This window comes from Ambystoma mexicanum, chromosome 10 (assembly GCF_040938575.1).
Source record: "Ambystoma mexicanum isolate Mex_15411 chromosome 10, UKY_AmexF1_1, whole genome shotgun sequence".
Lineage (NCBI taxonomy): Eukaryota > Metazoa > Chordata > Amphibia > Caudata > Ambystomatidae > Ambystoma > Ambystoma mexicanum.
The window spans coordinates 678,028,659-678,051,166 of record NC_090932.1 but is presented as its reverse complement, the minus strand read 5'-3'; the positions used below and the strand labels follow the sequence as shown (position 1 = coordinate 678,051,166).

Genomic DNA, 22,508 nt, shown 5'->3' with positions numbered 1-22,508 from the left:
CCTGTTCGAACTGTCCGGACATTACTGGCTAAATGATATGTGGACACCCCACCCCATTCCCTGGATTTCAGCATAAGTCAACACTTGTTTGCGGGTTTGTGGCTTGGCGAAGCGCTGTTCCTTTCACAATTCCACACTATTTCACCAATCTGCAACACATTTTTCATAGTTACCTGTTAGGACCCTCTGGATAGTACTGGCCACATGATATTTGGACACCCCACCCCTTTCACCAGATTCCAGCAAAACTCTACATTTGTTTGTGGGTTTGTGGCTGTCGTACTAAGTCGGGTCTCTGGATGGTCCGGAAAACCAAACAGACCCTTCGCCACTGAAGAAAATAGATTTTCTTCCTGAGAGCACGGCTTGCAGGATTGTAAAACCTGTCAAGCAAAGGGCTCAGGCAAAAAGGCGGGATGCACAGCCGAGCTAGAGGGAAGAAAACAAGTCAATCATTACATACTGTTGTTCTTTTATGGTTAAACACGTCATTCACCCTCTTACCCAATACCCACAAGCTTACCTGTGATAATCCCTTGACCAGTGATGCACCTACTTGTGAAGAACACAAGATGTCGAAAGGGTCAATGTTGCAACCCAGGCTGGGAGGAATCCGGAAGAAAACAGGCACCACTGTTGCTCCTGGCACAGGACTGGAGTATTCCCAACCCGGGCAGAACGAGGGCGCAACTAGGGGGTAACAGGAAGTAATCCACAAAAATCCATGCAGAGACTCTGTTTATGAGCTCCAACAGAACAAAGCACCAGGTAAGGGTAATTGAATCAGGGAGCACAATAAGTAAAAAACACCTCCCTTCCTCAGCAGGAGAGCATCCAGGGAGGAAATTGCAGTGTCTGTAACCGAAGGGGTGCAAAGGGAAAATATATTTAGAATGTTACTAATAAAGCATCCGCAGCAAAAGCGCAATTAGCTGAAAGACGGGGATGCTGAAGCGCTTTAAATCTCGAAGGTGGAGGAGCCAGAGTAAATGCAGGAAGGGTTGAGGAGTTGAAAAAGGGGCCATTAACCAGAACATATTCAGCATACAGAAGGCAGTCCTTGATAACAATCCGAGGTCAGAGACACGTAACAGAATAATACTCTGAGGCGTCAAAGCAGATCAAAATCCAGGGCGGGCGTCAGGAGGCAAGCCAGGTCCAAGTACCAGATAAGCAACAAACAAGGAATTTACACAGAAAACAAACGCTGCTCGCCGTAACAATGGTTTAGGAGCAACAGCGTTTGGGGGGCGGGGTGGGCTAAGTAGGAAGCAAACACCAAAGAGAGGCGTGAAACGCAGGAGAGCCAGCGTTCCACAGGCGCATATAGCACGGATCCCGTTGGGAAGCGTAGTGCCCTAAGGAGATTGTCGCGAACATTGCTGCAGGCGCCAGGGCAGACGCCACGTCCTTCTCCCATAGGAGTAAGAGAAACGTGAAGTTCTCGCAAGCATGACAGTGGCTTTGCAAAGGGTTGTCCCTTACAGCGTTTCACCAATCTGCACCCAATTGTGCAACGTTATCTGCTACAACCTTCCGGACATGACTGGTTAGATGACATTTGGACACCCCATCCTTTTCCCTGAATTTCAGCACCTTCACACATGAGACGGTTGCCTGAAATCGGCGAAATATCAATGTGGTCGTATAAGGACTGCTCCTCAACCCTAGAATGCACAGTTTCTGGGACATTTGACCCGCAATGCACCGCAACGAACTGCACCACGCAGGGTGAGGCAACAGGTGGGGAGAGAGCACAGTAGGTCCCAGTATACAGCAGCACACCAACTCTCACCTCCACCAATGTCTGCTCAGGGATATGTCAGTCAGCCACACATGTCCATTCTCAGTGCAGTTTACTTCATAATGCAAGGCACATCAAGCGATAAGGGAATCGGAACAGCGATCTACAGGATACTTGTATTTTCAACAATTGATGAGTATTGTCATGGCTGTCCACAGTAAGCTTTACAGTTAAAGGACTAATCTTGTTTTCAAGACCTAACAAAGAAAATAAAGGATTCTGGCAAAGTTCACATGTTTTGACATCATAATAGAAAAATGTGTCTTTTATAATTGTGACAGAACAGCATTTGGTCAGGGTGGGATAACTCCAGCTTTTTTTAATTTTTGTTACATAAAATGATGCAGGTAATTCTGGATCTAAAAAGGTCTGCAAACCTGACCCCCTGTCATAAAGCTGAGTTACAAATGCATAGTGCATACATGTGCCTTTTGCTTTACCTGCCTCCTGATATCTACAGCACCATCCTGTAAGTAAGTGTAAGTGATTTCAATCCAGCACTCTAACTAAGTCAATGCCTAGTATGGGATGCTCAATGGAAACCCTTATTCATATATTTTTATGTCAAAGTTCGTTTAATTCTGGATGATGTACCCTTATATAACGCCCCTCTCTTTGAATCTCCCCGACCTCACTGAGCCAAGAAGTAGGTTTGTTTAGCAAATTAAAAGATTTATTCGAAGAATTGAACAATATATCTAGATTACACTTTTATAAATATGAATAATATCTGAATATCACACTTATGAATATGAACAATGATCAGCAATGGGTAATATTACAATATCAACAATCTTTAATCAATTAGGAGTAGGAATGGGAAGAATAATGTAGCAGAGAATACTTTGTATGGGTTCAAGGAAATGCACAGAAATAAAACTTGAAATGAATTCCATCAAAAGACAATATGATCACTCTTTCCCCCTGTTATTACTCACTCCCCCCAGTATGCAATATGAAGAGATGGAATGAGGGCACATAGGTATCAGGAATAACACCCAACAATTGCAGTTTCAATCCCACTTCCCCCCAGCAATCTTAGAGAGAACAGGAATACTTTAAAAACAGGTCAAAATGCTTTTGAATGTGATTTGCAAAGAATGGGAAAAATGCTAAACATGATTTTAATTCGCTAAATGGGATTCAGAACTAGTGAGAGTTGCTTTGGATTGGTTCAGGTCAACACTAGCAATGATTATGAATGGCTAGCAGATTGAAAATGAAATTCAGCAGTTGCAAGCAAGAAATAGCTATTTGTCTATAGAGTGAAATTGAGCCCAATTGCAAATCCGCGGCAACGTTTCCGCGTGCGGTAAACACGATTACGGCAAGACTATAAGGAATTGGAATGTCGTTTTGGGTTCGTTTGAAAGATGAGGATCATTTCTAGGAAATGCGGTTCAAAAGTTAGAGGTTTTTGTGAAGGTCAATTTTTCAGAAACAGAGTCAAGATTTCAAAAATGAAAGATTGCGCTTTAAAGATTCGGAACCAATATGGACTTATACTAAGGGGCTATGAAAGTACAAGATACCCAACGGGACAACCACCAGAACAGGGTGCCCTCCACTCTGATTGTTGTGCGCCAGGACACTTGACTTTCTTCAGAAAATATCAGCGCACAGATGATTATCGCTACAATTATCACAGACTATATAATGAGAAGAATTCAGGATGGACACAAGATTCTATAATGCAGTTCTCGACAGGTTGAAATGGATTGAATAGGATTACTTTAAACTAAGAGATGACTATAGACAGTTCTAGACTAAATACTCACTCCTATGGCTTTGGAATGGAATGGGCCCGTCAAAGATCTGGTCAAAGGTTTGGACTTCACTCAGGCACTGGGTTCTGCTCTCAGCAAAGCCCTCTGGTCTGCACGCCCTCTTGGACTGGATCTGACGGGTTGGTTCTGGGTACCGCTCTGCTCTATGGGTCTGGATCTTGGTTCTAGCACGGGGTTCTTAGCTAGAATAGCAAAACAGCTCAGCCGGGCTGTTGGATTTTGTGGTGCCCCTTGGAAGTTTAGGGGTTAGAATCAGTTTGCAAAAGATTCTGGAGGCCAGCTGAGAAGAGTTCAGCTTTTTGGATTAGGCCTCTCTGCTTCAAAGTTCTAGAGTTTGGTTCTAGAGTCTGGTCTCTGGATCCATGTCTGGAGCCTGGATCTTCCTGCAGGGTGCTTCGCCAAGAAATCAGTTGAGGAGTGGAAAGTGTGTGTCCTGTCTGTCCTCAGCAGTCCCTATTTATCCATTTACAAAGTGGGTGGGGAGGCTGATTATCTATGCCCAACCCTCTAAGGATCTGATAGGTCAGAGAATTTCCCCTCTCCTGATTTGAGACAGGAGCAGTGTGTCATCAGGTGTCAGAGTGATGCTGTGTTTATGGCCCAAAGGAAATCCCTCCCCTTTGCTTGTTCTTAAGAAATCTATTTCCCCCAAAAAACATATTTCCAAGATACACAAGTTGGTAATAATACATAATTACATGACAGATTGCTTAAGGTACATTTCTGTTAAACTCCCATCTTCCTGCGAGCTATGGTTCATAAATGACAACTTTTTTGCGCTTTTGGTGGGTTTCTCAATGTTAGTTCTGCACCAATTTTTATACATGCATGGGCACATTCCTGTTATTTTTCATGTTCCTAACATAAACACCATGGCTACAATATGAATAATTTCCGGGGTTCAGTCTCAGAACATCACACAGATTCCATCTTAGTCTTAAACTGTGAGTGAATTTTCCATTTTAACAATCTCTAGGTTTCATATTTTTGTCAGTTCAGTACACTTTGCTATAAGCATTTTTCTAAACATACATTTAATCCAATGTCAAATCAACAATTTCAGTCTGGCCCGCCTCCAGAGCTGGGCTGAGTCAGAGGGTCACATGGCCTGCCTTTCTGCCAGAGCAGTTTGTCAGTAACACCCGAATTAGCATTCCTATTCAGCCCAAGGAATCCATTGTTTCTTGGTCTGGGCAGCAGGGGAAATCTCCTCCCATTCTGATTAACATGCCAATGCGAAATGCTCTCCTTTTGGTGGGAATGAACAAGGTGTGAGATTATCACGGGAAGAAGGCCTCTTGGAAGTTTTAACTGAATCAGGTTACCTTCTGGTCAATTGTAACATAGTTCCTTGTGAAAGAAATACATTTATACATTTAAAATAAGCAAACCCATTTTTACTTCCAGTCCTTTTTTCTTTATTTTTTTTAATCTGCTTTTATTGTATTTTAACACATAACAATTCTCACAGTGAGAAAGAAGAAAAGGTTACATATTCGTTCACTTTCGTTACACAGTTGCAGAGTGCATTTTCCAGATAGCTTAATAACGTCAATGTACTGTTCTTGAGTCCGTTTCTGTACACAAAACAATGTAACAATTGAATTCAGAGGCATACTTTTCCCATTCCCTTTATTCCATTTCACCCCTCTCCCTCTGCCCCCAAGATCTAGGGAAACGTGTTACCAAAATGTTGTGGGTACGTGTTCATGATCTCATTGTTATGGGCCGAAGGTGTGCAATAAGGCATCTCCAGGGACTCGCTATAAGGAGGGTGTTTCATTATGACTCTACTGCTGTCTGAAAGGTAATGTGGAAGCGGCTTCAGGACAAACAAAGGGGGACGAAGTCACAAGGTGGGAAGGACCCGATCAGGCCCTTTGCACAGTGGGCATTGATGCCGTTTTGAGTCTGATGTGTGTTTGCTTAGGAAATATGACCATAAGACTTCGTACTGAGTTGCCCTGCCATGTAGTGATGCAGTAATTTTCTCCATGGTGCAGATGTTCATCACAACATTGACCCATTCATTCTCGGTCGGGGTTATAATTGATTTCCACTTGGTGGCCAGTAGAGCTCGAGCCGCGAGCAACAGATGGGGGCTAAGCCTTGGACTCTCTTCCACTCATCCTCGATTTTCTCAAGACCGAACAGGACAAGATGGGGGTCCGCCGTTCTATGGATCCCATCCAGGTCCCTAATCCACCCCAAAACTTCATCCCAATAAACCTTAATTCGAGGACATCCGCACCACATATGCCAGTAGTCTGCGACTTGTCCACATTCCCGCCAACTGAGTGGGGAAGATGATTGGTACATTTTGGATAGTTTGAGGGTCGTACTGCCAGCGGTGCAAGAGTTTAATGGAGTGGAGTTTGTATTGGCATGATATAGAAGTGCGTGTTGCCATACGACACATTTTGTCCCATGTGTCTTCATCGGTTTCCGTCCCCATGTCATTCCCCCATTGTGCCCTGAGGTTGTGCGTGTTCCCTCTACCCGTCTCAACTAATATTTTATACATGGCGGATATCAGGGCCTTCCTGTCAGTCTTGGAGTCCAGCAATTTTTCAAAGGGGGTAAGCTCCCTACTCACTTTTTCTTTCCATGCTGCCTTCGTCAAGACTCCCTTAATCTGTAGATAGTGGAAAGTGGACAGAACGCCTATATTTAGGGCCTCCGTTAGTTCTGGAAGTGTGATAAAGGAATCACTTCGGAGAAGTTGGCCCACCCTTTCCAGCCCCGCTTCATACCACGACTGGAATCTCTCAACATTGGGGATGTGGATATTTATGCCCGGGGACCGTAGGTGGCTCAATGGAGACGGCCATGTTGTGATCTTTCTCATCTGTGGACCCTCCCTCCATATCTCCCATATGGTGGCAAAGAGTGGGTGCTCCTTTGTCTTGTTCAATATTCTCTTTCGTGGGGCCCATAGCCACTCCGAGAGTGTTGCTGGGTCTAAATAGTGATTATCCATTGCTATCCAATGTGGTTCTTTGTGATTGCGCAAGTGGGGGACGTGCACCCGTAATTGGGCAGCAGTATAGTACTTCTTGAGGTCTGGGAGGCCTACCCCTCCTTTATCTTTGGGCAACGTCAATGTGTCGTAGGCGATCCTGGCTTTTTTCCCACGCCACAGGAATTTTAGGGTCGCTTTCTTAACTTCTGTGAAATATTGCTCTGGGATTTTAATGGGAAGCACCTGAAAGGGATACAGAAACCTCAGGAGACAGGTCATTTTTATCACGTTAAGAGCCACGAGATTGTCAATTTGTCCCACCTGGCCAGATCCGTGTGAAATTTGGCAAGGAGTTTTGGAAAGTTCGCTTCATATAGGTCATCTATTTGTTTTGTGATTCGGATCCCTAAGTATTGCATGGTGTCATGCTCAAGCGTCAGTCCAAGGGAGGAGTATTTTTTCTCATTTACCTCTGCTGTCCCCTCGAGGGGAAACAATATGGATTTGGTCCGATTGACCTTAAATCCCGATAACTGACCATATTCTTCAAGAAGGGATATGGCTCAGAGAATGGATCTTTCGGGGTTGACCACATGTAGGAGTATGTCGTCGGCATACAATGCTAACTTGTACTCCGTCTGTCCCAGGTGTATCCTCTCTATACTGGTGTCCGTTCTTATGTTGTGTGCCAATGGTTTGAGCGATAAAGCAAACAGGATGGCCGATAGGAGGCATCCCTGTCTGGTACCCCGCTTCAGTTGGAACCACCTTGAGTATTCCCCGTTTACAAATACTAAGGCTGTAGGCGTCGTGTAAACTGCCTGGATTCCCTTTCTAAGCTTAGGGCCTATTCTAATTTTTCGGAGAACTCCCATCAAGAAGTCCCAATCTACCCTATCAAATGCTTTTTCTGCATCGATGGAGAATAATGAAAGGTCGGTGTTTAGATTGTGGGAGGCGTGTACCAGATGCAGAGTCTTGCGCATGGTATCGGCTCCCTGTCGGCCCAGTATAAAGCCTACTTGGTCGGGTGGATGATGCAGGGCATGAACGATTCAATTCTAGCAGCCAGGACTCTTGTGTAAATGTTTGCGTCTATATTGAGCAGAGAGATGGGGCGATATGACCCACATTTTTTGGGCTCTTTCCCCTCTTTCGGGATGACCGTTATGAGTGCTTTGACAAACGAGTCTGGAGGTTTTCCTGTCTCTAGGATTTCATTAAATAGTTCAACAAGAAAGGGTGTGAGCTGAGTGGCAAATGTCTTATAAAAACCCACCGTATACCCATCCTCTCCTGGGGATTTGCCTAGTGTGAGTCGTTTACTGGCCTCCTGAATCTCCTCCTCCGTTATGGGGGCGTCTAGGCTCTCTGATTCATTTCATGTCAATTTGGGCATGTTGATGTTGGATAGATGGGACTGAATGCTAGACGGATCTGGGTCTGTCTCTGGAGTGTACAAAACCTCATAGAAGTCTGTAAAGGCTTCGGGGATGGTGGTCCTGCTTATTACTGTGTTAGGCCCTCCGTCAACTATTCCCTGCACCCTGCGTTCTGCTTGCTGTGCTCGTAGCCTGGCCGCCAGCAATGCATCCGCTTTATCTCCTTTCTCGTAAAATGTTTGTTTTAGGAGGAGAAGTTTGCGAACTGTTTGGTCATGTTCTAAGAGGCGGAGTTCCTCCTTCTTTTTTCTGGCTTCACTGAGTTTTGCGTGGTCTAATGTGTCTCCTTTTTTTGCTTCATTATCTAGTTGGGTGATTTCACTGCGGAGTCTGTTTTCAATCAGAGTTCTCTCTCTCTTTTTATTGGCTCCCTCCCTCATGAGGATTCCGCTCCAAGTCGCTTTGCCCGCAACCCAGACCCCCTGTTAGAGACCTCCCCGGTATCATTCAATCGAAAGTATTCAATAATTTCAGTTTCCATCTCTGACTTGAAAACAGAGTCTTTCCATAGCGTCTCGTTGCATCTCCACTTTCCACCCCTCACTGGTAGGGATTCCCATAATATGTCGGCGGTCACCATATCGTGATCGGACCATGTGATCGGTGTGATTTCTGTGTGTGAGGTTGTGTTGGATAGGTCCTCGGAAAAGTAAAGGGTGGCCTATGCGAGTGAGTGTATTGTGTGGGGTTGAAAAAAGGTGTAACCCCTCTCCGTAGGATGCATTAGTCTCCACGCATCAGTCAGCCCATACAGATCCATCATTACCCCGAATTGAGCGTGATCTCCTCTGGGTTTATCACGTGTTTCTGGATTACCAGGTTTCCAATCTAGCGTGGGATCAGCCCATATATTAAATCTCCCCCCAGGATGACGTGACTTGTTTACTCTAGCATGATTTTGGGAATTGTTTTGGAGAGGAATCTAACTTGTCCTACATTGGGGGAGTAAATTGTGGCAATTGTTGTGGACACATTCCCAATGGTTCCCGAAACAAGTAAGGCTCGGCCTTCTGCATCTGACCAAATCTTAGTAGTCTTGAAGTCTATCCCTTTTCTAATGAGTATTCCCACTCCCCCCTCTTTAATGGACCAGAACCCCAGAACTCCATCCCTAACCACCTCCCCAGGACTACCCTCTCATCACCCTTCATATATTTGGTTTCTTGCAATAACAGAATGTCAAGTTTCGATCTCCGAAATTCTCTAAACACGAGTGACCTCTTAGTCGGTGAATTGAGACCTTTGACATTCAACGTTCCCACCCTTATGGAGCCCCTGCTATAAGATTCAGCGGTCATCATAACAACAGAATCTGAGGCTATACATACTCTCTGACCATTTCGACCCGCTTCTTCGGAGTTGAGACAGCCACCCAACCATTTCGATTTTCCTAGATCTCAAGTTTACCCTAGATTTGCCACTTGCCCTTGTCCCCCCTCCCCACACCCTCTTTCTCCCCCCTTCCTGAGTTCAGTGGCGTCCGATCGAGCCTAGTTAGATGCACTAGCCCCGATTCGAACCACCAGTGGAGACCGTTACCTCACGGTCCCCTTAAAAATAATCATCAAGATAACTAATGAGCCCCCAGTAACCTCCCCCCCAGAGTTATCACATTTCTGCAAAATGTATGGAGGTCTCAGTCACATTTCAGCAAAAGACACCCATGTCATTCCCATGTTAAATGTCAATTCAAGCAAAATGAACCATACTTGTCGAGGGTCAACTACCCCCCTCTGGAGAGCCGTTTCCTCTGCGGTATTTTCTCGAGCCTTTCACTTTCTTCCTCTTTGGGTCCTGAATCTGCCACTCCCTCCCATCTTTGGTGGCATCTTCTCGGGATTCTTCCCGATCCTGCGGGTCTAGTAGGTCAGATATGCAGGCTTTGATTTGTTTCTCAGAGCTCAACCTGATCTTCATGCCCTCGTGTTCGAAGGAAAGAGAAAAGGGTTATCCCCATCTGTAGCGCGTGTCACGGGTTTTGAGCCATGTTGTAAGAGGTTTACACATTTTCCTTAGGGCCAAGGTCAAGGAAGAGAGGTCCTGATATATCGTTATTTGAGCTCCACTTAGGGTGATGGTGCCCCCACTCCTCGCCTTCTCCAGCACTCTCATCCTATCCTGGTATCGGTGAAACCGTGCTAGAACTGATCTCGGGCCTCCAAGTGGGCCTCCCGCCCTGTGAATGCGCTCTGTCTTGGGTTCATCAATGTCGTCGTCCGCAACCAGGAGTTTGATGATGTCGTGGAGAGTCATTTTTAAGTCCTCTTCTGTTTCCCCTTCTTTCTCGGGAATCCCAAAAAGCGTATATTGTTTCTTCTTTCTCGGTTTTCCAAATCATCCATCTTAAGTCTGAACTCTTGTTCTTTCTGTTCTGGTTCAGTTATTCTGTGGGCCAGCTGTGTTTCCAAAACATCAATTGATGCCTGATTGTTCTCGACACCTTCGACTCTATCCTCTGTTATCAAGGCGCTGTGTGAGTCTGTCGATTTTGCCTCCTATATTGGCTCCCATGTTCCTTATTTCCGCCAATATGTCTGCTATATCTCCTTTTGTGGCAGCGGTATCTGTGTCTGTGGTTGGCGTCAAAGCCATCTTGGGATCAACGGGGTGTCGCGGTGTCAGGCCGTATGCGTAGATGGCAAGTTTCTGTTGGACGTTCATACGCCTAGTGTCTTATTTTCGACGTGTTGGACAGTGCAGATTTCGGGATGCCTGTTACCACAGAGGAGGCACACGCCCCTTCGTCCTTTATTTTCTCCCTTCGCTTTCAGTCTAGGACAAATTCTTCTAGGTTTATCTCCGGGGGCCTTTCCCTCTGAGTGGTAGTTGTATCTGTGATCGTAGACTGAGTAGGATCCTCACCTCGCGGGAAGGGTCGCAGATGGGGTTGTTGGCAACTCCGTGGTGTTGTATATTTGCATCCCTGTGGGGGTACGCCCCTCAGGTGCGGAGTTTGTCTGCTGTATCCTTCGATCTTTTGGCGTTTCCTTAAGGAGGGATGACGATGGGCTGTGGTGGATAGGTCAGCATGAGGGTATATGGCTCTCGAGGTGCGGCTTACCTTGGGAGGCACGCTAGCTCCTCTCCCACCCTTTGCCGCCACCAGTGGCACCCGTATTTTGCGGGGATGTTATCGGAAGGTGCGTGCAACTGTATGTGTCGTCTTCCATATGTCCCTCTTTCATAATAAAGTTTTCCTTCCCTCTCGAACAATCTTACACCTTCCTATATGGAGATGGCTCAGAAAGTTGCGTTAAATGTCTCTTGTTTATTACCCTATAGGATGTATCCGAGGGTTATGGTCAGGGGTGCACCAGAGAAGTACTCCGCGGCCATGCTGTTTGCGCACAATACTAATTGTTCCTCATGAGTGGGAAGCCCTGCGGATGATACGCGGCCGGGCGTTAGTCGCTCAGCTGTGGTTCTGGCCATACACTTTGCAGGGCGCTGCTCCGGGGCATAGGGTGCAGACCGGGTCGCGTCCGGCACTCCTAGGGTCTGGAATGAGTCTGTTATAAGGTGCGGATCAACAGGGGAGAGGGCACCGGAGGTCACTTATTTCTTGTGCTACGCAGGGAGCTCCAGCGTCTCGTCTTGTGCATCCCAGGCTGCAGCGCAATCCGGCGGAGTCACCGCTCCGTCTGCTCTGCCACGGGGAGGCGATTTGGGCCCACCGCAAATATTTTCCTTCAAGGGAAAAGGAGGGACGGGGCCCGTGTCTATATTTCCTCCGTGGGGCGACCAGCGTCACAGCATTTCTGGCGCTCTCACAACTCCCTTTCTCTGCTATCCTGGTTCGCCGCCTGTTCGGCCAGCTCCCCGCATCTGAAAGTAAAGCTGGGCGGACACAGGGGCACAGCCTCCAGTGAACGTTCTAATGGGCGGTGGCGCAGCAGTCGCTCCAGGTGGCCTACGAGTTCAGGCCGGAGTCGGGATCGATTCTGTTTTCGCTTTCATTTTTACGATTCCACGACGATATTTGGAGGAAGCCGGGGCCGATTTCACCCAGATTTTCTCCCATACGTAGCGATGACCTTCCCACACCTCCGCCGTAAGATTCTTTTCCGGGGGGGTCTAAAAACGGGGGCTCATTCCGTTTTTCGTGACCTCGGGACGGGAGCTCACGCAGAAGAAATCTCATCCGCGTGCCCCCTGGTGGCCACCCCTTCAGTCCTTTTTCAACATGAAAATCAATGTGTGGCACTCTTATATGGTATTTTGATGGAAATCTCTTCTTTGGCATAGTTTGAGTTCATTGTTCAACTTTACACAAGTTTTAAATCTCCGGCTTCTGACAGAGGTGAGTAACGGTACTACACCTATTTTTGACAGCTTTCTTTCCATCAAGTATCTTTAAAAGAGGATTTTGTTCTGATAACACATGATTCTTGCTGACATTGTATTTAGTCTGCTATGACAGACGATTACTGGGCTTTCCTTTGTGCAGCGGTCTTCACGCCGCAGACCCGTGCTTCGCACGGGATGTCATAGTGATCTGCATTGCCGCTCGCCACTGAGAGCGCGCGTCCGCTCCCGCACCGGACCGCATCCCTCGGTCCGTTTGCATTATTTCCCTACTTACCTGCTGGATTTACATACAGCACGAAGTGGGTACCTCGCAGCTATGGCACACACCACCACACGCAGCGGCATTGCCCTTTCAGCGTCCGATATGCTGCAGACCCGTGTTCCACACGGGTCGCCATGGTGATCTGCAGATACACCAACTAGCTGGAAGCGCGTGTCCGCATCCGCATCGGACCGCACTTCCTGGTCCTTCATGATTGGCTCGTGCCGTGGAACCTCCTGCTTCACGCACGCGCGGTCGCTAGGGATGCCAACATTTAGTCTCTAGCTCCCAGCGCTCGCTTACGCTCTGAACACGATCAGAAGCTGTCCACGCAAGTCTTTCTGCGCGGTTTTTCCTGCTCTGGTGTTCTATCTGGGCTGAGCCCCCAGCACAGGTACTGTACCTCCTTTCCATGTTCCACTTGGCAACGGGATGTTTATGCGAGCAAGGGTTCTCCTCAAATAAATATTGAACACTTTCTCCCCGTACTTTTTAACTGATTTACACATGCCAGGCGACATCCTCTAAGGCCGGGTGCACCACTTTCTCTGCTTGGATGTGGATTCTTGCAGCAGAATAATGTGGAACACCCAACAAGGAGGTTGGATATATTAGGTGGTTTGTGAGCCATGATTTTTGCACATTTTTGATAATCAAGAAAACAGATTTCCAAACAGCTCTGTGTTTCTTTTTGGCAATCAGCATTGCTTTTTCAAGTGATCTCAGGCTACTTTGTGAGTAGCCCAATGGTGGGTTTTGGCAGTGATCCCCTGTGTTACCACTGACATAGGCAAAAGTGGATGGCAGCCTATTTTTCAGATTTTTACGGCGCACTTTCTGGTGATTTTTTAGCGAGCAGCATGCTTTCTGGCGACCATTCTGATGTTTCCCCTGCAAGCAATGCATAGTAATGTTGCAGGGCCTGGATTAGTGGGTTGAAACATCCCACATAAGGTCCATGTGTGGTCCGGTGATTGTGCTTCATTAGCCTCAGTGAAACTGATTCGCAGTGGGGCAATGATAGTAAAACCTTGATGAAGAGAGAGGGAATTGAAACACGGCCACACAAGGTGGGGGTGGGAGGCATAGACCTGTCTGAAGTGTCTGACTAGCACCCAAGACTGGCCATGTGAACTATATCCAAGAATTTGGAGAGAAATGTGTCTGTTTTATTGATTTCTTAGAGATGTGATGACACTTGGCTCTCTACAAACAATTTGACACTGCTGTCCTTAGCAAGTTGAACGGAAAAAGAAGTGGTGCGATAATGATGTGCAGTCATGAACCTTGTGATTGTGTGTGGGATTTTCCTTTGGTGTTGTACTGCCATTTACATAAATTCACCTTCGATCATAGCGATGCCGAGATTAACTTCTTGGACTTAATAATCAGACACAAAGGGGGTTCCCTGTAATGTGATCTATACCGGAAACCCACAGACAGGAACACTCTATTGCATTACACTAGCAACCATCCAGCGCACACAAAAGACAATTTGCCTTACGGACAATTCCTCCGTAATCGGTTGTGGACTATAAAAATCATGCAGACGCACTATCCACCCGTCTACAAGCTAGGGGCTACCCGAAAAGACTACTCGCACAGGCCAAGAAACGGGCCCGTAACACAAATCGGGATAACCTCATCCATCCAGTGCTTGAAAATTCACCACCAGCAGAGGATCGCATTACATGTGTGGTCACTTTTGGCAAGCACATGGCACAATTTAAGAGAATTGTCAATAAATATTAGCACATTGCACGCCTGAATTTACCAGACGAACAGCCCCCAATGTTCGCTTACAAACGTGCCAAAAATATAAAAGAACACTTGGTACACTCCTTGTATCAACCCGATACAGTGTACGCTAGCTCCCGCACTCTCTGCCCAATACAAGGTCACCACCCGTGCGGCAGCTGTGTCTCCTGTAAATTCACGAGGAAAATGAAAACCTTCCCCATCGGTGAACGACAATGGAACATTCGAGACCTTTCCAATTGTAAAAGTCAAAATGTCATTTACTGTATGGAGTGCCCCTGCGGCCTCAGGTATATAGGCCAAACCATGCGTGCAGTCAGCACACGCATTTCGGAACATCGCTCCAAAATCAGATGCAAAACTCTGCCAGCCCCCTTAGTGGAGCATTACCTGACCATGAACCACACCCCCAACGACATTTTGTGGTGGGTGGTGGAGAAAATCAAAGGTGGGCCCGACATTCACTACAGCCTGTTGAAAAGAGAATCTAGGTGGATTCACCGCCTAGATACGTACTGCCATGGTTTAAATGAGATCTTTCAGCCACTTCTTTAAATTGTTTCTTTTTCTATGCGGCACCAGCAGCCCGGACCCTTCTGAATGCTTCCGTGACTTTGTGGTCTGTGAGATATGCTTTCCACACACGTGTTGTGGAACATTGCACACTTACATCCAAACTAATTTTTTGCCCTGCCCCCCCCCTTCCCACCTTTTGTTCCCCCCTCCCCCCCTGAGCTCGCCTTGCCCAACGTCCATAATAACTCTCACGCGGGGTTCCACGCAGCGACACGTGTTCACTCTGCACCCCGATATATTCCATTCAGCACAGGAGCCCCAGACGTGACTATAGCTCATCTGATATGACAGACGATTACTGGGCTTTCCTTTGTGCAGCGGTCTTCACGCCGCAGACCCGTGCTTCGCATGGGATGTCATAGTGATCTGCATGGCCGCTCGCCACTGAGAGCCCGTGTCCGCTCCCGCACCGGACCGCATCCCTTGGTCCGTTTGCATTATTTCCCTACTTACCTGCTGGCTTTACATACAGCACGAAGTGGGTACCTCGCAGCTATGGCACACACCACCACACACAGCGGCATTGCCCTTTCAGCGTCCGATATGCTGCAGCCCCGTGTTCCACACGGGTCGCCATGGTGATCTGCAGATACACCAACCAGCTGGAAGCGCGTGTCCGCATCCGCATCGGACCGCACTTCCTGGTCCTTCATGATTGGCTCGTGCCGTGGAACCTCCTGCTTCACGCACGCGCGGTCGCTAGGGACGCCAACATTTAGTCTCTAGCTCCCAGCGCTCGCTTACCCTCTGAACACGATCAGAAGCTATCCACGCAAGTCTTTCTGCGCGGTTTTTCCTGCTCTGGTGTTCTATCTGGGCCGAGCCCCCAGCACAGGTACTGTACCTCCTTTCCATGTTCCACTTGGCAACGGGATGTTTATGCGAGCAAGGGTTCTCCTCAAATAAATATTGAACACTTTCTCCCCGTACTTTTTAAATGATTTACACACGCCAGGCGACATCCTCTAAGGCCGGGTGCACCACTTTCTCTGCTCCTAGGCACATCACCCGTACCACTAACGCTGTTTGTACTAGTTCGTAATAACATTACACAGCGGGCTCCACGTGGGATTCGACACGCTTGCTACACACAGGGGGGCCTCATCCTGGGAGATTGAGTAGGGATCTGCCCACAATAATGTTCTGCATTATGCACTTTGAAGGCCAATCTCCCTTGCCTAGCCTCATCTGTGCTCCTGTCTTTCTTTCTCTCTCTCTCGGCTCCCTTGCCCATTCCCTTGCGGTTCTCTTACCCCTTCTTTTCACTTTTCCCAGTTTTCCTGACCCATGCAGGATTCATCCCAAGTTCCCAGTTGGTTGATTGCAAGAATCATCACTGCACGCTTTACCAACAATGTCAAGCATCGGTTCATTCGTTGCCCAATCGACAGGTACCCTTCTATATTATTTTCAAATTCTCTGTCATGCAGAACTATGCATCTTCCTCTCATGACGGAGCACTGTAGCAATATGGTCCGGCTTCCTTTTGCCTCATACAGCATTATGTTTGTTTTTACTCTTTACACAGTCCTATGATGTAGAGTTCACCCTCCGTAACTAGGGTCCGCAGCTTCCAGCAGGACCTAGCTGGAGAAGGTCCTTTCCTCAGCCTTGGCCTCTTAGTGGAATCAGAACCGAGAACTTGGGATTTTAAGCACCGGCAGGTAAGCTGCCAGCATGGTGTTTTGAGTATTACTGAAGGTTTTCCTCATGTTCCATAAATATACTCACTGGAGTCCTCTCATATACATTACAGGGTCACCCCCACGGAGCCCTGATGAAGGCGGACGCAATCTCGTGCATCTCCGCCGAAACATGATAGGAGCTGGGAAGACCTGCTTTGAAAGGTTCCCAGTCATACTTGTCTCTGCACTTTCAGTTTCTGCCACGTTGGCTTAAAAGATATCTAGGCTTAATAGATATCTAGTTTTTTATATGACCCTGGAACATTCATTGTCATAATCAGAAGAAATACATATTAGGAACAAGAAATCCCCAATGAATGAGGATTTTCTTTTGAAGTTTGGGTAGCCCTTTAGCCCCTCCTGTTTCCATTTTTTTCGAATTTTTCAGTTTTGGATTGTTTTCACAAAAAACATTCACAGTTCTATAAGGACTTGCAATACTGTCTTACAACAATGGAATTGTTGAACTCTACCTGTATACTCAACATATAGGTCTCCATTCTCACCAAGTTGTATATATTACATTTCTTCTGTTATTTGATGTCATTCTGTAATATTGTTGCTTTTGCATCTGTATCTTGTATTTCACAGCATTGTTTTATACTTTATGCACTATATGTTAGTCTGTATGAGCAAATAAATCTTTGCTTTTGAATTTTTTGTACATAATTCCTTTGAACACAGTGAGCACTTTGTACATTTCTTTGACTCCTTGTTTGGACCTGCAACTAAGCAGACCAACCTCCTTTATTGAACCTTTTGGACCAGCCCAAATACCTGAACCGGTCCAATCATATATTTGCCTTTGAGCATTGTTCTCTAGCAAGGGTATTCTAATTTTTTCTCATGTTGTTGTACTGCCATGACGCCATTCTGGTTTCCTCTCATCACATACTTTGCATTTCAGCGGAAGAGAAGGTGGCTTTTGTGAATTGGATAAATAAAGCGCTTCAGGATGATCCCGATTGTCAACATCTTATCCCCATGGACCCTGCGGATAGCAGTCTTTTCAAATCCCTTAGGGATGGCATCCTTCTTTGGTAAGTCTTACAGTGGGGTCAAGATGAAGACCTCCACAGAGGATCACACTGCCACTGTCTATTCACATGCTCTGCCATATTGTATCTCTATTAGAATACGGTCTGTTCTGTATTAATGTGCTATGTACATCCTGTTGCCTCTTTCTTAATATATATCAACTCTTTGGCCCTCATTCTGAGTAGGGCGGTAAGGGATACCAGGCACCAGTAAGGAGACCGGTGCCGGTAATCCCTTAGCGCCCTATTATGAGGTCCCTTAGCGGGTCCCTTCTTTAACTTCTGGTCTGACCCGGTGTTAAGGGTGGGACCCGTTAAGGGACCTGGGCGCGAATAACGGGCTTGGCATACGCCGGCCCGTTATTTGCGCCCTCCACATTCCCATTGAGCCCTATGGTGCTCAAATGGGGAATGGTTTGGTAAATGGGGACTTACCGGTCCCTCCAAGGTCGGAATGGACTGGTAAGTCCCCATTGAATCAAACCTGAGTCGGTACCGGTATGGGAGGCAGTCATGGTGCAAATAGCGCCATGACTGCCACCATACTCGCAATGAGGGCCTTTATGTCCAAATCAAGCTTTTGACTTCCACGCCTGGCAAATAATGTGCCAGTTTTCCAATGGCTACCAAAAATCAATGAGAGTCTTCTTAATATGGTACGGCTAATAATGGGGATAGAAACGCTGGTGGGTGTGCATTGGCTCTCAACATTTTGTTATATTTCAAATATGTGTGACCTCGCCCGCAGTGTCACCAAAACCTGTAAGCTCTATCCAAGTCTTCCATAAAAAGATAGGTGAGTTAGTGTTGGATTGGCGAGTCGCACAGGGCAAACAAAATGATGTTCCCATGGAAAGTTCTGAAAATTGACAATTACCACGCAAGGCACTGGGAATACACACATTGAACTAATTCACACTTAACGAGGTCCTTATAAAGGAGTTATACTGCACCTGTCCAATTTTGAGAAGACCCAATGTCGACGACGGATACATTCCCATATGTATTCACACTTATATATTTAGAGGAACTCCAAGTATATTAATTGCTTGGAAAATTCAAGCACATCAAACCGTAGCCTTGAGTACGACCTTTGGTCGAAACACGTGTCGGCTGCATGCAGTCCACTACCACTTGATTTTGAATAAATTATGCAGTTCAGAAAACTGAGCTTTCATTTGATGAATTTAAATACTAATTGTTAATTTTCACAACTTTCCGTGGGAACATAACAATTTTGTTTGCCCTGCGCGACTAGCCAATCTAATACTTACTCACTCTTTTTAATATGGGTGTACTGATGTTTGACTCAAAATACAGTAGGTATTCTGTGGAACTTTACCCAAAATACACATATTCCCCTTCTTCTGAGCACTTCATTATTGACTTATTAGCACTGCGCAAGTTCATACATTTGCATTTCACTTGGTGAAATCAAATTTATGCTTGATGATAATTTTGTATTTTCTGGGATCATTGTTAGTTGGTAACATCGCCAGCTAGATGGTCGATACTGAGATTTTTGGACCACTTGAAGGTCATAGAATTGCAGCAAGCCTTTCATGTTTTGTTAGGCTATTAATTGAGAACCATTTGCATTGGGTAACAGTTGCCCCCGTTGGTTCCAGCTGTAGGAAATAGCAAAATTGTAGAATGCAGACACTATTTTTTTAAAATACTGTTTTATTATTTAACCCATGTGTCTTTCAAACTCTGATGAAAGTAGGCTGCTGACTTTTCCTTCACATTCCGATATTGCAATGCGTGCTCACCTTTGTGTTCCGCACTTGGGAAACCTGTGGTTTCAGATCTAATTTTAAAAGGCAGGTGTCTTCTCCTTTTCAAAATATCTCTCTCCCTCGGACTTCCTCATTATTTCCTCTTTTAAATGGCAATCAAGAGCATCTAGAAACCACTTTAGGGTGGTGCAAAGCAATGTATTAACACTTTTTTTCTTGACTTTGGTGAGGTGCATACTGGCGCTGATTTCATCAATTACAAATTACATAGGGCCTCATTACGAGGTTGGTGGAATGGGTTTACCGGCACCGGTAATGGTGCCGGTAAACCCATTCCGCCCCATTACGAGGTTCCCTTGCGGGACCCGCTCAGAATGTCTGGTCAGACCAGACGTCCTTTGCGGGTCTCGCAAGGGGACCAGGGAGCTAATAACGGGCCCGTTATTAGCTCCATCCCCATTCGAGCCCCCTAGGGGGTCGAATGGGAATGGGGATTGGTTTTTTTGAATGAGGAATTACCGGGTCCTCCAAGGTTGGAATGACCCGGTAATTCCTCATTCAAGGAACCCGGACCCGATTTTGGAGGCAGCCATGGCGCTAATAGCACCATAGCTACCTCCAAACTCGTAATGAGGCAATCTTTGTAGTTTCCTTGTGCATGGGCCAGTGCTATTTCTCTCTGTTAAGTGAAATGAAGTAATGCTTATTTTTATCAAAGTAATTCAAATTAGTGATATGAAGTGCTGGAAAGGAAACATTCTAGCACACTATCAAACAGCTTAATCCGTAACTACCATGGAGCACCTGACGTTGCACCAATTTGGTTTCCAGTACTCTAACAATCGGATTCAATAAAAATGCATTTACTAGTTTCCCTATTTGTATTGACTTTGTCCACCAAGTGGTGCAATGGTGGTGGGGTGTTAGTATGGCTGATGAAGGTTTACCAGGGTGATGATGAATCAGAGAAAGCCCACAGCTGGTGAAATGCTTATGATTCTGCAGCTGGGATGGATCCCTTGGGATGAAGAGGGAGGGGAGATGGTAGTCCAGATATTCTCTAGCTGAATGGCCCTCGTCCTCTGAAAAGTGGTAGCGCAGGGTTGTCCAACGCCAGACCTCGTGGGCTGGAATCATGACGGGTTTTCAGGATATCCCCAATTAATATTCGAGAAAAAATATTTGCATACATTTACAATCATTCTATGTATATTTATCTAATGATTATTAATGAGGAGTATCCTGAAAATACGTGTTTCCGGCCCTTGAAGCCTGGAGTTCGACAACCCTGTGCTAGAGGATCTGCCAGATTTTCTTTCCAAATAGGGAATGCCTCCTTGGCCTACCTTTTAGATTATTATTAAACTCTGAAAGACCAGGAACACCTCTGAAACTGGAGTCCAGAGGGTTCTTACACCGTGTTCATCTTCCCACATGCCTCTTGCGCTTGAAACCTGCTCAGCTGATGAGTCCATCTCAGCAGGTGAGATGGGTGGTAATGAAAGTGTAGCATCCGGGTGGAACAGTCTTTTACCCCTGCAGGATTTAAACACTATACAGAGGATTGCGAATGCATCCCCCTATTGCTCCAGAGGCCAGTGGAGAATTTCCTTAGGAGAGGAAGGGGTGAAGGATTGCATTTTCTCAGATGTAGGCACAGACAGTAGTCTCCTTGTTTGTTTCTGGATTCTTTGGTCTTTTTGGGGTGTTTTCTGTTTATAGGCACATGGGTAGATATTAATGACATTATCAAAATGGCACGGAACAAATGTGCACATTGGTTCATCTGGAGCGGTGGAAGTACTCTCCAGAGCATCATCCATTTTAGCTAATTGCCATTTTGATGATATTAACCCCAGAGTTAGGTGCTATTAAAATGAAATAGTACTACTCCCTGTGTTCCTCAGCAATACGTACTACTGTTTTCGAGCCTTAAAAGCACAGGAAACCGTTGTGTTTGCCATCAAGCATATGTGCTCCAATGAAAGTGTGATTGGTTGAGTATTCGTTTTGCTGTTTTCAAGACAGACATTGGCCCTCATTCCGAGTAGGGCGGTAAGGGATACAGGGCACCGGTAAGGAGACCAGTGCCGGTAATCCCTTACCGCCCTACTACGAGGTCACTTAGCGGGTCCCTTCCTTAACGCCTGGTCTGACCTGGCGTTATGGACGGGACCCGTTAAGGGACCTGGGCGCAAATAACGGGCTTGACATATGCCAGCCCATTATTTGCACCCTCCCCATTCCCATTGGGCCCTGTAGGGGCTCAATGGGAATGGGGAATGGTTTGGTGAATGGGGACTTACCAGTCCCGCCAAGGTCTGACTAGACTGGTAAGTCCCATTGCACCAAACCGGACACGGTATCGTTATTGGTGGCAGTCATGGCGGAAATAGCGCCATGACTACCACCAAACTCGGAATGAGGACCAGTGAGTTGTAAGTGGTCCACATACTTATAAACCTGGACTTTATGTTGAGAAATAACCTGTGCCAAGCGGCACATTCATGTGCTGAATTGGATCACCCCACAGAGGACCTTTTTTGATGATGGAAAGTTTGAGGAGGAGGATGTGGAGCAATTTGTGGTGTGTTGGCAGTGGTTGGTGAGGAATTAACAGATCATCATCAGAGGAAACCCTGATAGACCAATCTCTAGTTCGGTTCCCTCCAATCGGAACTCATGTTCTATTGTGTAAGCTCCAAATTGGACCCGAAGCAGCAGCAATGCTAAGCATCTGAGGTTTTAATGAACAGAATTGGTCCTCCCTGATGTTGATCTGGGTTGATTCCATATTCCTTGCAGATCTAAATCGGATTGGAGAGCTTGCAGCAGTCACAGCCCTTTTATTCCCCCTTCACAGAGAACTAGCACTTCGACGCAATTGTATATGAGCATATGATGCTTAAATTGTGCAAAACAATGGCACTCGGAATTATGGTGGACCATGATTCATCCAATACTTTGTTTTTCCCAAAATACATACATTTAAGCAGGCAGAACAGTGTCACGTGTGCCACTGCTTTCTTTAACGTGGGATGCCCACCACCCTTGATGGTAACATATTCTCAATTTCTTGCTGTTGTTGATAAATAATATAGTGGCATCATGTAGTCATTGATTATATCTTCTTAGTTGCGTTGTCTCA

At 46.2% G+C, this 22,508-nt stretch overlaps 1 protein-coding gene across 3 annotated transcripts in view; it reads left to right on the top strand.

Annotated features, from left to right (window-relative positions):
- The window catches only part of PLS1 (plastin 1), a 697,248-nt gene that overhangs the window by 496,458 nt on the left and 178,282 nt on the right, over positions 1-22,508 (top strand). For all 3 annotated transcript variants that reach the window (XM_069618268.1, XM_069618269.1, XM_069618267.1), the window contains exon 5: positions 17,492-17,624. In XM_069618268.1, the coding sequence (XP_069474369.1) occupies positions 17,492-17,624 (133 nt within the window). The remainder of the gene's footprint in view (positions 1-17,491; positions 17,625-22,508) is intronic.